This window comes from Saimiri boliviensis, chromosome 12 (assembly GCF_048565385.1).
Source record: "Saimiri boliviensis isolate mSaiBol1 chromosome 12, mSaiBol1.pri, whole genome shotgun sequence".
Classification (NCBI taxonomy): domain Eukaryota; kingdom Metazoa; phylum Chordata; class Mammalia; order Primates; family Cebidae; genus Saimiri; species Saimiri boliviensis.
In genome coordinates, this window is record NC_133460.1 from 85,396,143 (window position 1) to 85,410,840 (window position 14,698).

The following is a 14,698-nucleotide window of genomic DNA, read 5'->3' on the forward strand; positions in this document are numbered from 1 at the left end:
AATCACTTGAACCTGGGAGGCAGAGGTTGCAGCGAGCCAAGATCATACCACTGCACTCCAGCCTGGGCAATGAGATCAAGACTCTGTTTCAAAAAAAAAAAAAATTAACATCACAGGGTTGATATGAAGACTGAGATAATACATCATGTAATATATCAAGGACACTGTCCAGCATATAGTAGGTGCTTAATGACTGCTAGCTAGTCCTGGTACAAGTAGAAACACAGGTCTGCCCTTGAATCTTAGACTTGACAGGGAAAGTAGCACAAATTATCTGATGACTACAATTTTTCAACTTTCTTAATAAAGTCTTTCACTTTGTTTTCCCTGTACTTGTAAGAGGAGCTGCACTTAGATTCTCCAAAACAGTTTATTTGATCTGGCCCATTTGGTAAGGAATGTCTGACACAAGTGCGCTGTCTGATGCAGAGGTAGTGATTGCTGTAGAAATTGACTTTAGAATCTTCAGGGATTTCTGCAGTTGAACTGAGAAGACATCCTCATCAAGTACAGTGCTTTTAACACTTCTGGGGACTTTAAGATTCTCCACTACCACCGTTTCTTGATGACCCTCTTTGTTTTTCAGAAAACTCTCCAGGAGAGTAATACTCCACCCCATGGAGTTTTATTACAGAGTTTTGGTGTTGGGATTTTATTCTTTGAGTTCTTTTTATTGACAGCCATGACGTTATGAGATTTTGTTTGTCAGATGACTTCTTTTTCTTTTCTTTGGCTCTCTTGGGGAGTATCTGGCTTTGTGTTGTTAAAAGGCAGTGTGGTATAGACATGGCTTCAAATTTGGGCTCTATCATTTACTAGCTGGGTAGTCATGGGAAAACTATGGTGCTTCTCTGTGCCTTCATTGTCTCACCCTTGAAACAGGGAAGTTACATGATCATGATCATCTGCCATGCGCTTCATTTTTAAAAAATTTGTAACCTTGGCCGGGTCTGGTGGCTTATACCTGTAATCTCAGCAGTTTGGGAGGCTGAGGCAGGCAGATCACTTAAGGTCGGGAGTTTGAGACCAGCCTGGCCGACATGGTGAAACCTTGTCTCTACTAAAACTACAAAAATTAGCCTGGTGTGGTGGCAGGCACCTATAGTCCCAGCTACAGGCTGAGGCATGAGACTCACTTGAACCCAAGAGCCAGAGGTTGCAGTGAGCCAATATTGTGCCACTGCACTCCAGCCTGGGCTATGGAGCAAGACTTCATATCAAAAGACACAAAACAAACAAACAAACAAAAAATAACAACTTTGTAACCTTGGAAAGCAAATGTCCAACATGAAATGCCCATCCTCTTGTGATAGTATGTGGGCTTTGTCCATTTGTAATTTTGGATGCTGTTTTATGTTATTGGCATTGTCAGGGAGCAGCGAAAATCCTCTACTGCTGTCTATTGGGTGGCACATACTTTATAACTGGTGTATTCTGCCACATAGCTGTTTTCTCCTTTTTCTGTGCTTTGCTTGTTTGTATAAAGGAGGTGGCTATGCTGTTGTACAGTTCTAGACTCTGTCTGCACTCCTATTTTTCCATCCATCTATAGTACAGCAAGGCCCAGTGCTCTGTCGATTCATGCTTGCACGGATTCCATTACCCATTCATATTCTTTCACTAAAAGAGGCTAGCTCAAAGAATGCTGCTGGGCAAATGGTATGGCAGTCTTAGTAATTTGAAAACTTCCTGCAGTATGTGTTTTCCATTATTGACAGTGGTGTTCCCGAAGAATATATGGCTCTGGCAAGAGTTCGGTCAATTCTTTTCTGCTCTTCAGGTACCTGTCTGCTAATGAAGCCATTGAGAGCACTTTGTATGCAGTGGCTGGCACCTTTGTTGGCTCAGGGGTCCCGAACTGGGCACCTCTTTGCTGTGATACTGGTGTTAGAGACTCTGTGGCCCATGCACAGCTGCATGCAGGACCCGAGGAAGGCTGCGTGCTTCTTCCTCATCTCAGGACTCTTCTTTCACATTTTCAAAATTTCTACATGGCACTGCCCAGCTTCAGTTTTCTAAATGGAATTTGGCAATGTGCCTTTCAGTCAACCATTCAATGGATGACTTTCAGCATGCAAAAGTTCTTACCTGCGGGAAGTTGCCATTTTGCAGGAGAGAAAACCAGTAGAAATAAAACTTTCCAATAGGACTACATCCAGGTTAGCTGGAAACATGTCTAGTCATCCAGCATTTTTTCCTTCCTCTTGAAGCGAGGTAGGAGATTTTGTGACAAAACCTTAGATTACAAGGAATTCATGTGTGACAGCTTGTGGGAATCATGCAGCTGAAAACCAGAATTCAGATACATTTAAATTCTTGTTTATTAAGAAAGAGGCATACTCCTTTTCCTGGCTGCTTTGTAGACTTGAAGATGACAGAGAAGGAACAATTAGGTTTCTGTATCTGTTTAGCTTCAAAACCTCTGCACCTTCCCTAACTCTATCCTGTCCTGGGTCTTATTTGACCAATACATGCCATATTATTAATCCCTGTAGGAACTGATTTTGATATTGTTGTCATCGTCTACTTCAGGTCCACTCCACTGAGAGACAGTCAGGAGGAGTGTAGCTTTCATTGACGACAGCAGTCAATAAAAGAAAACCCACATCGGAGCAAACACAAATCCTTTCTTCTGTCTCTCTAGGAGGCAGAAGTGATCTCCTGTTTGGCAGTTTTAGGAAATGAAAGATATTAGCTGTATTAGATAGGTATAGAGGAAAATCATTCTATTGCATGATAAAGCCACAATATGTGAGTTCCTCACTGTAAACCTCTCATCAGTCTATAAAAATTCATAACCTATTATAGAAATTATTTTTAAAGAAAAAGCATATTCAAATATTTACATTCTATCCCAACCTTTACTTCTCTAAGGAGACCAATATATATGAAACAATATAAAAATTATAACCCATTAGGAATTGGCTGCTAAATGCAATAGATTGATAGAGGATTAATCAACAAGTGTTATACTGAGTATCTGCCATGTTCTCAACTATGCCAGATAAAGCAGAAGACAGGGTCCTGCCCTCAGGTTGCTTATAATCTGTATGATATGAAACATCAGAGCTGATTCATTATAAAATATAATGGCATGGTAAACCATGCAGCACAGATGCTGTGGAAGTTTGGAAGAGAGAAACCTCCCCAAAGGGTAGAATGGTAGGGATTTTAAGTCTTCAGCTAGAAGGAGAGGAAAATTGTAAGGAAGAAGAAAAGGTCATGGCAAAAGCATAAAGGGTTCACATCACACAAGCCAGTGAAAATCGTCAAACCAATCCAGGAGGGGTGAGAATCTAAGTTGGGTGAAGAGAGTACCTTAGCAGCTTTAAAAGCCACAGAGTTTCATTTCAAACTGTAGACTACAGGGAATCGCTGTTGGTTTTTACAAGGGAAGTGGTGTGATGAAAGCAATGTTTCATGAGGACTAGCTGAGCAGCCACGTTTAGAATAGAAAGAAAGGGAAGAATGTGGAGGCAAGGAATGCAAGCAAAAATACTGTGTAGCAAAAAGCAGGTGCTTAAGAGCTGAGCTATGAATGTAGGGGAAGAAATGGCAACGGGTAGATATAACAGATATTGCCAAGGAGAACTGACTATACTTGGTGACTGACTTCATCTAGAATGGGAGGAAGAAGGCTATGTCAAGAAGGACTCCAAAGTTTTTGGTCTTATGATCTTCAAGATCATAAGAACTGATAGGGGGAAGATGAATCTGTTTTTATTCCAGTTCGGTTTGAGGTGACAGAGGGACAGCTAAGGAAAATGTTCAGAAGGGTGCTGGAAATGCAAAAACCAGAGCTGTAGCTCTGTATACTTAGGAAAGCATGAATCACTCAGATGTGTCAAGTAGGGGTGAGGAAACTCATACAATCTCTGGAATGCAGAATGTGAGGTCATCCTCAAAGGGAGAGTAGCAAAAAAAGAGAGATGTTTTGGAGTAGCCATCGGGAGGATAATGACTATGGCCCAGCTGATGAAAAGAAAGTGAATGGGCCCAGGTATGCATAGTTCTGTGACTTTCTCCAGCCAAGCCTTGCCTTCCCAGGGATGGACAAAGACATTCCAGTGGTAGAGTGTCATTGGCTGGTGAGGAGGGTAAGGGGAATCTGGGGGGGGGGGGGGGCGGTGGCGTTAAGGGGGTTCCAGAAGGTCCAGGAGAGGATAAAGGGATTATGGCAGAGGGGAGAAAGCAAATTATTATTAGAGATCAGAGCATGCTAAATTGCAAAGGGAGGTTGTGATCCCTTCATATCGATGGAGGGCGCAGGCAAGGAAGGGAGGCCAGTCGTGTGCACATGTGTCCCAGAGGACATGTCTGTGGACCAGGGGTAGCGCCCTCATCTTGACTCAACTTATCTCCCACCCTCCAGGCTCTAGCTGATAGAACCCTCCAGGGACAGAGAAGTCCAGCAGCTGGTGGGGGAGCAGATTTTGCTCATTGGAACTTTATCTGAGCCACTTACACTGTTGGCTCAAAGCTCCTGATTCACTTCAGGGTGGTTTTCTATCATTTAAATGCCATAAACACTAACAGCAAAATAGCCCACTGGCTGGCCCCCTGCTCTCCACACCTGCCAGGCCCAGCACCTGCAGCTCCACTTGGAGAGGAGAAGGAACAGCCATCAGCCCCTGTAGGAGTGATGGTGGGGTGCCATCCAAGCCTGAAGGAAGGATGGGGTGTTAGGGAGAGGAAAGATAAGTAAGATGGTAGAGGTCCATTTGGCTACTGGAGAGATCACAGCTGAATATCTTGCTGAGAAGGAGGAGTAAAACCAGGTCATCCTCCTCCCATCTCCATCTGGGTTTGGAATGCAGAGACACAGGCAAAGGCAGATACACACACACACACACACACACACACACACACGCATGCACACACATGCACACACAGAAACACAAAGAGCCATACAAAACAGAGATGCATACACACAGCTGATCATAGACATGTAGCTAACATGCTTAGACACACGCAAAGGCACGCTTGGACCTGCTCGTTCAGCCGTAGAGCTGCACACGCATCCCCGCACGTCTGCACAGAGTTCTTTCCTCTCCAAGAGTTTCCTCTCCGTGCAGTACGCTGGTGTGAGTAGAGGCAGGCCCCTCTCTTCCAGGCCTCACCCCTTCCCCTTTGTGTTTTTCCAGGTCGTGACATGGCGAGCACCACTCTGCCTGGTTACCCCCCTCACGTGCCCCCCACTGGCCAGGGAAGCTACCCCACCTCCACCCTGGCAGGAATGGTGCCTGGTAGGTGACAATACTGCAGCTGCCTCATCTAGGTGGGGGGAACTAAATTGTGGGTGAGCTGCTGAATGGTCTGTAGTCTGAGGCTGGGGTGGGGGGAGACCCAATGTCCCCTCCCTGCAAACCCCTGCTATTCTGTCCCTCTCTCTCCCTAGAGGCTGCAGTCGGTCCCTCATCCTCCCTCATGAGCAACCTGGGGAGGAAGCTTGCAGAAGTGCCCCCTTGTGTGCAACCCACTGTATGTCATGGTCCCTCCTCAGCGCCCACCCACCCGAGCCTGTGCCCGAGGAGCACTCAGCCTCAGCTCCACCCTCAGTGCCCAGCCCAACCCCAGCCAGCTGACACTGCTTGGAAGCGCCTACCCTGGTTTCCATGGAAACTTGGAGCCAAGAACCATTTCCAGGGGCATGTCAGTCACTCAGACAAAGCCACCCTGGTCCACACCAAGCCACAAGGGAAGATCAATGTTGAGAACCAACCCCAACCCAGAGAGAGGAGGGAGCTAGTCCACTAAGAGCAAAGGAGGCCAGGCTGTGGCAGAACCAGGGAGACTCTGGCTAGAACACCCCCATACCTCTTCAGAGGCACCCAGGCTTCCATTGCTCCTCTGGGGCTCTGACCCATCCCTTGTCAGAGGAGTCGGGTTTGGGTTGTTTGGATCAGAGAGGCAGAGGCGGTATTTAAGGTCTGGTGATTGCAGCTGGAGGTTGTGCTGTCCTCAACCCCTCACACCAGATTGGGAGCCGGGGCTTGAAGCCAAAGAGAGCTGAAGTTCCTCTGTGCACAAACACCAACACTCTTGTCTTCAGGAGGGTTAGACTCACTCAGCCAGCAACCACTCCCTCTGGCCACCCTCTGCATGGCCTTTCGCTGAAGTTCAACTCTCATTGGTAGGGAAAAGGGGGAGGATAGCAGAGAGTGGTCGGCCCATCCATCCAGGGGCATTTAGGGACAGCCTTGGGTAAGCAGAGCTTGGGGTGGGGGCAATGACAAAGAGAGAGATTGCTGCTGGGTCTTATGGACTAGGGGCTGGAGGGAGATAGAGATGTGGGTGAAAGGATTCCTGCCCAGATTTAGGGGAAGGGAAGTAGAAGCCTTGTTGGGGGACAAGGAGATTTGAGAGAGATGCTCCCAGCAGTGAGCAGGTGGGGGCTGGAGGAGGTCTTAAAGAGGTGGGGGTGAGAGAAGAGTGGGGAGGTGGGGGCAGGGAGTCTGCAGGGAGGTGGAGAAGAGGGGAGCCGCAGAGAGCTCATGGTGGCGAGGGGGGAGTCGTTAAACAGAATCTAGTGCTGATGAGGAAATTACACTTGTTTCATTAGCGATAGGGAAGGAGATAGCTCAGTTCCTCTTGGTCACAGTTGAGCTCAGAAGCTCATTATCCTGCTGCACGCATGCTTTCCCTCCTCGTCAATAAACAGGCTTTCCAGTGGCTGCATCCCCCACCCCCACCCCAGCTCCCTCTCAGAGAGGGGCCCCTTCTCCTCTACTTAACCCGCGGTTAGGGATCACTGTAAACAGTCTGGGGTCATCACACAGGAGAAAGGGCGAGGGGGAAACCCGGAGGCCTGGCCTTTCTCCCGCAGAGGGAGGGAGGCAGCTTCCGACGGCTCCCAGCCCACTGGCCCTCCGCTCACTGCTCTTGGACCAGCGGGCAGTCCACCTGCTTCCCGGCTCCTCCATCCCCTGCCGCGTGGCCCACTCATTCACCCTCTTGAGGGAAAGGCGGGAGGGCAGTGTCTCCCAACAGAGACCCCACCCCTTGCGTTGGCACTGGGCATTGATGCCATTCTCAGGACTTTCTGGGGGAAAAGCGTCCCGAAGGCCTTTCTTCGCCACTGCCCCCACCCCGGCTTCCACTCATTGGGGGTCATGCCCCCTAGAACCCGAGTGGCCTCCAAAAAGGCCCTGGCTCTCAGCGCGACGAGGTGGGCGCGCCCCAGTACAAACTCATCGAGGGTGGCCGCTAGCGCCTCTGCTGGGAAGCCCCGAGCGGGCACTGGCCCACAGGTCCCGCCCTTTGGTGTGCGAGCGCGTTGGTGCCTCCCGCCTCCCCGGGCTCTCCCCACACGGACGCAGTGATCATCCCACCTCCGCCCGTCACGCCCGCCACGGCCATTACCCTGCCCGCGACACCTGCGCCTGAGACCCGGAGGGAGGAGCGGGCGGAGAAGCCACCGGCCGGACTCGTGGGGTCCGCCCCGGTGTGCGCGCGTCTGATCCCCACTCCCTTACCCTCCCGCAGGGAGCGAGTTCTCCGGCAACCCGTACAGCCACCCCCAGTACACGGCCTACAACGAGGCTTGGAGATTCAGCAACCCCGCCTTACTAAGTGAGTACGCCACCTGGCTGGCCGGCGGCTCAGCGCGGCCGCGCGGCTTCCGGGCACGGTCCCACTCCTGGCGACCCGACCTCTGGGGGCCTGGCATGGCCAGGGGGACAGGCTTGTTAGTGCAGCACTGAGGCCCGGGGACCCCTCGAGGACGCCCGCACCTCCTGCCCACCCGTCCCCTCCCTGGTCGCTCCAAGGTTCTGCGCCGCCCTCGCCCTCGGACCCCCTGGAGGGTGCGCAGCCGGGCGTCACCGGATCCGGTCCCTCTCAAGCCCAGTGAACGCAACTGTTCTCCGGGGCCACTGGCTTCACCGCCCAGCCAAGGTTTCCCAGTCCGGATCCCGCTGGACCCCAGCCAGGGGAGGTCTTTTCTTTGCTTTTCTTTCCTTTTTTGTTCTCCTGTTTGTCCTCTCACCCAGCCCATTCTTCTCCTGTGTTAACTTCCAGGTTCCCCTTATTATTATAGTGCCGCCCCCCGGGGCTCCGCCCCTGCCGCTGCTGCCGCTGCCTATGACCGCCACTAGTTACCGCGGGGACCACATCAAGCTTCAGGCCGACAGCTTCGGCCTCCACATCGTCCCCGTCTGATCCCACCCCGGAGGGAGGGAGGACCGACGAGACGCGATGCCTCCCGGCCACCGCCCCAGCCTCACCCCCATCCCAGGACCCCTGCAACCCTTCACATCACCCCGTCGAAGGCCGGACAGGACGGGTGGAGCCGCAGGCGGGATCCTCAGGACCGGGCCCGCCGCCCCCAGCCCCGCCCGCCGCCCCTCCCCGCCTGCCTGGACTGCGCGCCGCCGCGAGGGGAACTCGGCCCAGCTCGCCCCGGGTCTCCCGCGAGCGAGCCCCGGAGCCCGCCAGCCACCTCGCGGGACTCGGGCGCGCGCCGGATGTTTCTGTGACACACAATCAGCGCGGACCGCAGCGCCGCCCAGCCCGGACACCCGCCTCGGACTCTCGGGCACCGGGAGGCTGGAGGGACTGGGCAAAGGAGATTAAGAACAAAATGATTTTCTGCATACGGAGGAAGAGCCCCTGCCGAATCCTTGGGGAAAATTATTTTCCCCCAGTGCTAGCCGGACTGCCCCCGCCTTCTGTGTGTGCCCTGCCGCAGGAAGTGGAATGGGGGCGTGGGGGTCCGGCGCTAGGAACGGGCTTTGGGGACTTCAGGTCTCTCCAAGGTTGGGACCCCAGGAGCGCGGGCCCCAGCAGCCCGCACCTACCGAGCTCGACTCTCGGCTCTTCATCGCTCCGCCTGGACTACCTAGTTCCCCAAGGCCCGACACCTCCTGCTGCGTGACCTGGCTCTCAACCCTGCCTTCCCCTACCTCAGCGTCTCTTCCACCTGCTGGCCTCCCAGTTTCCCCTCCTGCCAGTCCTTCGCCCGTCCCTAGATGCCCCGCATCCTCCGCCCTAACTCGCAGCCCCATCGGACGCTCCCCCCGGCCCGCCGCAGGATCAGTGTCCGCAGGCCGCGGACTGGGGTCTTCCTCCGGCAGTTACTTGATGCCCCCTCCCCCGACACAGACTCTCAATCTGCGGGTGGTGAGAGCCGGTTCTGAGCTTGCGTCTGAGCTGCTGCGGGGTGGAAGTTGGGGGCTGACCACTCCACTCCGCCCACCCCTCCCAGCCTCCTCCTCTGGCGGGAGCTGAACAGAACCACAAAAAGTCTACATTTATTTAATATGTTGGTCTTTGCAAAAAGGAACAAGACAACACAAAAGCCCACCAGGCTGCTGCTTTGTAGAAAGACGGTGTGTGTCGTGTGAAGGCGAACCCCGGTGTACATAACCCCTCCCCCTCCGCCCCGCCCCGCCCCGCCCCGCCCGACCCGGTAGAGTCCCTGTCGCCCGCCGGCCCTGCCTGTAGATACGCCCCGCTGTCTGTGCTGTGAGAGTCGCCGCTCGCTGGGGGGGAGGGGGGGACACAGCTACACGCCCACTAAAGCACAGCACGTCCTGGGGGAGGGGGGCACTTTTTGTTACAAAAAAAAAAATTACGAAAGAAAAGAAATCTCTATGCAAAATGACGAATATGGTCCTGTGGACTCCTCTGGCCTGTTTTGTTGGCTCTTTCTCTGTAATTCCGTGTTTTCGCTTTTTCCTCCGTGCCCCACTCTCCTCTCCGCTTCTCTCCCCCTCTGTCTCTGTCTCTCTCCGTCTCTGTCGCTCGTCTCTCTCTCTCTGGTTCTTCCTCGGCTTCTCTCCCCAGCCCTGGCCCGGCCGCCCTGGCCCTGCAGGCTGGATCCGAGGTGGCAGCTCCAGCCCCCGGGCTCGCCCCCTCGCGACCGAGCCCCGCGCACCCCCGGCGGCTGAAGGCCGGGCCGCCCCGCCCCACCCCACCCCGTAGTTGCTCTCTCGGTAGTGGCGATGCGCCCTGCATGTCTCCTCACCCGTGGATCGTGACGACTCGAAATAACAGAAACAAAGTCAATAAAAGTGAAAATAAATAAATAAAAATCCTTGAACAAATCCGAAAAGGCTTGGAGTCCTCGCCCAGATCTCTCTCCCCTTCGAGCCTTTTTATTTGAAAAGGAAAACGAAAAAAGAGAATCGTTTAAGGGAACCCGGCGCCCAGCCAGGCTCCAGTGGCCCGAACCGGGCGGCGAGGGCGCTGAGGTCCTGCCCATCCCAGTCCTGTGAGGCTGGCCTGGCAGAGGCCCTGGACCCAGCCCAGGCCTAACCTGTGAAAGGTCACCGGACGGTTCTGGTCTCCTCGGCCACTTACAGCGCGTCGGTTGTTTTGATTCTTTTTCTTTTTCTTTTGTGCACATAAGAAATAAATAATAATAATAAATAATAAATAATAAAATTTTGTATGTCACTCCCCGTGGCTCCAGATTTGTCTCTCCCTGTCTCTGGGATGGGCCTCCCCTCCACTGGTCGATCCCCAGAAGCCCCTTCAATGATCCTCCCAACTACATTCCCCCTGCGACCTCCAACTCCTTTGCGGTGACGTCCTTGGCGGCAGCTGAACCACCGCAAAGGCCGAGAGGAGCCTGCCCTTTGCTAGCCACCCTCCCCCATGCACCCCGGGTCCCGGGAACAGTAAGTTCTTACTCTCCGAAACTTCAAAATAACCCCGAGTTAGGCGCCTAACCTAGGCTGACTCTGTGGTCCTACCAGTCCACCCGCACCCAGATTAGGGTGCTGGCTCTCAGAACCCGACGTCTGAGGCCCTCTCCACGTGGGTGGTCCTCTGTCCTATCTCCTCCCTAGGTTCCCCATTGGGTGCAGTTGCGCATAGGCCCCAGGGGCAATTGTATCTTATGGGTCGGCAAGGAGATGCGGAGATTGCTGACGCTTGCCACTTTTCCACGCTCTGCATTTACTTCTGGGCCCGAAGAGTGCCCCGCAGAGGCCCGGGGAGCTGGTTCCTGGGACCTCAAGCGCCCCCAGTGTCTCGCGGAGTCCCGGGCCCTAGCATGCAGCGGCTGAAATTGATGCGCTAGTGCGGTGGTCTGGGTGTGTACCCGAGAGGGCTCGCAGGCGCCTCCGTCTGTCGGGGCGCGGTCGTATGCTTCCTGCATACCTGTAGCTTTCTGTTCATCAATTTGTTCGTCTATGTGTCCCTGGGTGGGTCTGGGTGTGCGGTAGCAGGAGAGTTGTGTTTTTTTAACCATCCTTGATGTTCTTGTGACCAGGCGTCCAGTGAAAGATCTGTATGTCTCCACCTCTCTGTTCTCTGTTTGGGTAGGGTTGTGGGGGGCATGGGGCTGTGCTGTCTTGTCTAAGACTGTTCTGCTGCATCAGAGATACTTGGGAGGGTCTTCTTTCCATCCCTTCAGCAGCTTCCCTGCTCTGGCCCTCCCACACTCTTGCCAGCACCAAGGCCCTAGCTTCCACCTGGAAACTTTCCTTCTGTGCCCCTCCGAGGCCTTCCCAGCTCAGCTTCCATCACAGCTTCCTCCCACTTGAAAGGTTCTTGAATCTCTGAGCTGCTGGAGATGCAAGCAGGATGTTGGGGCAGACTCAGAAATTACCTTCCCCTTTAGCTTGGGACAGTGTCTCCCGGACACCTCCTTCCCACCAGAATCCCAGAGACCTTCATTTCAAGCCAATCTGCCCAGCCTCACTCATATCATGGCACCTCTGGGGAATGTACAGGACCCCCAACAAATTGGCAAACCCTCAATCAAGTGCATTCCATTTCCCCTCCCTCTATACCTGTGTCTCCTCCCTCTTCCCCATCTCAGCAAACGGCAGTTGCATCCTCCACCCTGCCTGATGTCAGCTCTCTTGACCACTAGCCTCCTAGAAGAGTGGCCTTCAAAATTCTTTGGTCATACACCCTCTCAGCCAAAAGAATTCTGAATGCAGACTCCCAACAGAAATATATTTACTGATTTACAAATTCCATAAACATACTATATTATGAATCTTATAAAAGATAAAATAGAAAAAGAACAAGATTGGAATACATACAAATAGAAGTTCTAATGTTCTCACACCGAAATGGATTACCTTGCACTCCCTGGAAGATGTGCACCCCACTTTGGAGATCCTGCTCAGAACCCATGAAAACCTAGCATGGCAGAACTTCTGACTATTGCCTGGTGCCCAGAAAGTGTGTTTCTGGAAGTTTCCAGGGCACTGGGTTGGGCCAGGGCAGCCCAGTGAACGCTACCCTCATCATATATAGTGAGTACAAGACCCCCAGCGCCTGGTTTTGCCTCTAGGTCCACTCCGGACAGGGAGCCCTGCCCTGCCCAATCCATCAAATTGGGAGCCAGGGCCTCTTGTGTGGGTCTCAGTGGAACCTCTTCTGTACTATTTCTGGTCTCTCACATACTGAATTGGACAGCAAACATTCCACTGTTTACAGTAAGCACCTCTGCCCAGAAGCTTCATTCGGTGTCCCTCCTGGAGTGCTGATTTCAGCTTGTAATCAGCCTGAGGGCCCCAAAACATGATCTATATCATCCTTGGCCAGTTGCCTATTCTAACTGCAGCCCCAGTCACTCACCACAGACACCCACAAGAGGGCTTGTTCTCCTGTCTCACTTTGTTTTCTACAGCAGTCATTTTGATTCTGCCGGCTCTGTCCTCATCCCACCCCTACAGAGTTCCCAGCTGAGACGCACCAAGTATGACAGAAACGGATGAACCGACGTGTCCTGGGTTGAGGGAACAGCAGGAGCGAAGACACGAAGGCATGAAAATACACCAGATACAATGTGGCTGGAGTATAAAGTGCCAGGGGAGGGGTAGGGTGGAGGGAGGTGGCAGGAGATGAAGCTGCAAAGGTAACTAGAACACTGTGGTGGACATGCCAAAGTGGTAGCTGTCACACACACGGCCCCTTTAAGGAACCTGCCCTACCCACAGCCACCTCCTGCCCATATAGACAACATATTTGTACCAATGACTCTGTTACTGCTACAGAACTGGATTCGAACACAAATCCATGCTGAACCAATCAATCCTCCTCTCTCAGAAAACCAAACAAGGAAGTATGGAAAGAATGAGGCTGTTAACTATGAAAAGAAAAGCCCAAAGGAGGTCTTGAGGGAATCGCCCAGTCCTCCTCATCTAAAGGAGAGCTCCATCCTACCAGTCACTCAAGCCCAAAACCCACATCTTCCCTGCCTCCTCCCTCCTGTCTTCTGCATCCCACATCTGATCCATCAGCAAAACCAGACAGTTCTACCTTTAAAATCGATCTCTTCCAACTACCTGTGCCGGACGATCCCGGATCAAGCCACCCTGGTCCTTCACCTGAACTTGCAAACAGAAAGTTTGAATTGGCCTTCCTGCTTCCATCTTTGCTTCCCCTCCAGCAGCCAGAATGAACTCCCAAAATGTACAGCAATTCATGTCCCTCCCCTGCCTCCTTCTGTGGCTCCCCCTCTCTCTCAGCATCAAAGTCAAAATCCCTCCCCATCCCTACCATCACCTTAAAACTCACCTCCCGTCACCTCCCTCGGCTCACTGTTCTCTGAGCCTGATGGTAGGAGCCCTCAATCTTGTGAAGAGGTGGATGACCCACAGAGAGTAGCTGAGTCGCTAATGAGGAGGACTGAGAAGGCAGATGCATTCCTGCCTCTCCTGCAGCCCAGAGGATGGAGACTCCATCAGCACTGAACTCATCAAATAACTCCCACCATTCTTTAGGGTGACTCTCTGTTCCTTACAACCCAAAGCACCTCCCACAGTCCCCACGGAGGGGGGGCCATAAGAGTGCATCCCTCATTCTATTTGGAAATTGCCCCCTACCATCCTGTGTAGTTCTTGTGAACCTGTCAATCACAGTGCCCCATCAGCTCCTACCTAGATTTGGGCTTGTGACGTGCCTCTGGCCAATGAGGACCCCATGTCCCTGGCCACAGCACAGAGATCAAAAGTTAGAAACAATAGGAGTTCTCTCAGGAGCATTGTTATGGAGTCACAGGAGGGGTTTTCGGCCTGTGAGCTTTGATGATGAGGGCTTAGGACTTCACTATGTGGAGAATACCTGCCTGAGGATGTCATGCTCCGAGTCAAGCAGAGACCAGCAGAACTGAGAGGCAGAGGAAAAAAAAATAAACCAACTCTGGTGCTATTATTCGAACTTCTGGAGCCAGCTAGGCCTGAAGCAAGCCCCATTTTCAGATTTTCAGAGTCAACATCCAATACCTTCTCCTTGTTTTGGCTTAAGCTAATGTGTTGGGGCTGTCATTTGCAACCAAAAAAATTCTGATTTAAACAGTTCCGAAGACATACATGCCCTGTTAAGAGCTTTGGGGTTTTTTTTTTCCCCCACTCTGGAGGCAATGAGAGCTATGGAGAGTTTTTGAGCAAGAGAAAATGGCTTAATAAGTCTACATTTTTGGAAGAGTGCTCTGCTCATAATGAAGAAGTGGGATACAAGGAGAGACAGTGGGTGCAAGGAGAACTGTACGAGACCACTACCATGGTCCAGGCAAGAGATCATGGGAATCTATGCTAATGATTAGATTCGCTCCTGAAAGAAACTGACAAGGAAGCATGGTACAGTTTTATTTTTAAGTAAAAAAGAAAGACAAGTGCAGATCAACGGACATACTATATGAGAAAGAGAAAATAAGAATCTTTCTTGCATTTGCTTATATACACATAAACAGAAAGAGAAAATGTTTGTCTTTGAGCTGGGAACAATGTGGATG

At 52.2% G+C, this 14,698-nt stretch overlaps 1 protein-coding gene across 6 annotated transcripts in view; it reads left to right on the top strand.

Moving 5' to 3' along the window:
• PAX2 (paired box 2) overlaps positions 1–10,386 on the top strand; it is a 94,200-nt gene extending 83,814 nt beyond the window's left edge. For 3 of the 6 annotated variants that reach the window (XM_039465011.2, XM_074382756.1, XM_010333172.3), the window contains 3 exons: positions 5,145–5,246; positions 7,486–7,572; positions 8,020–10,386. In XM_039465011.2, coding sequence (XP_039320945.1) covers positions 5,145–5,246; positions 7,486–7,572; positions 8,020–8,096 — 266 coding nt within the window. In that variant the 3' untranslated portion in view covers positions 8,097–10,386. The remainder of the gene's footprint in view (positions 1–5,144; positions 5,247–7,485; positions 7,573–8,019) is intronic. The other 3 variants (XM_003922294.4, XM_039465012.2, XM_039465013.2) reach the window with 2 other exon arrangements.
• The last annotated feature ends 4,312 nt before the right edge of the window (positions 10,387–14,698 follow it).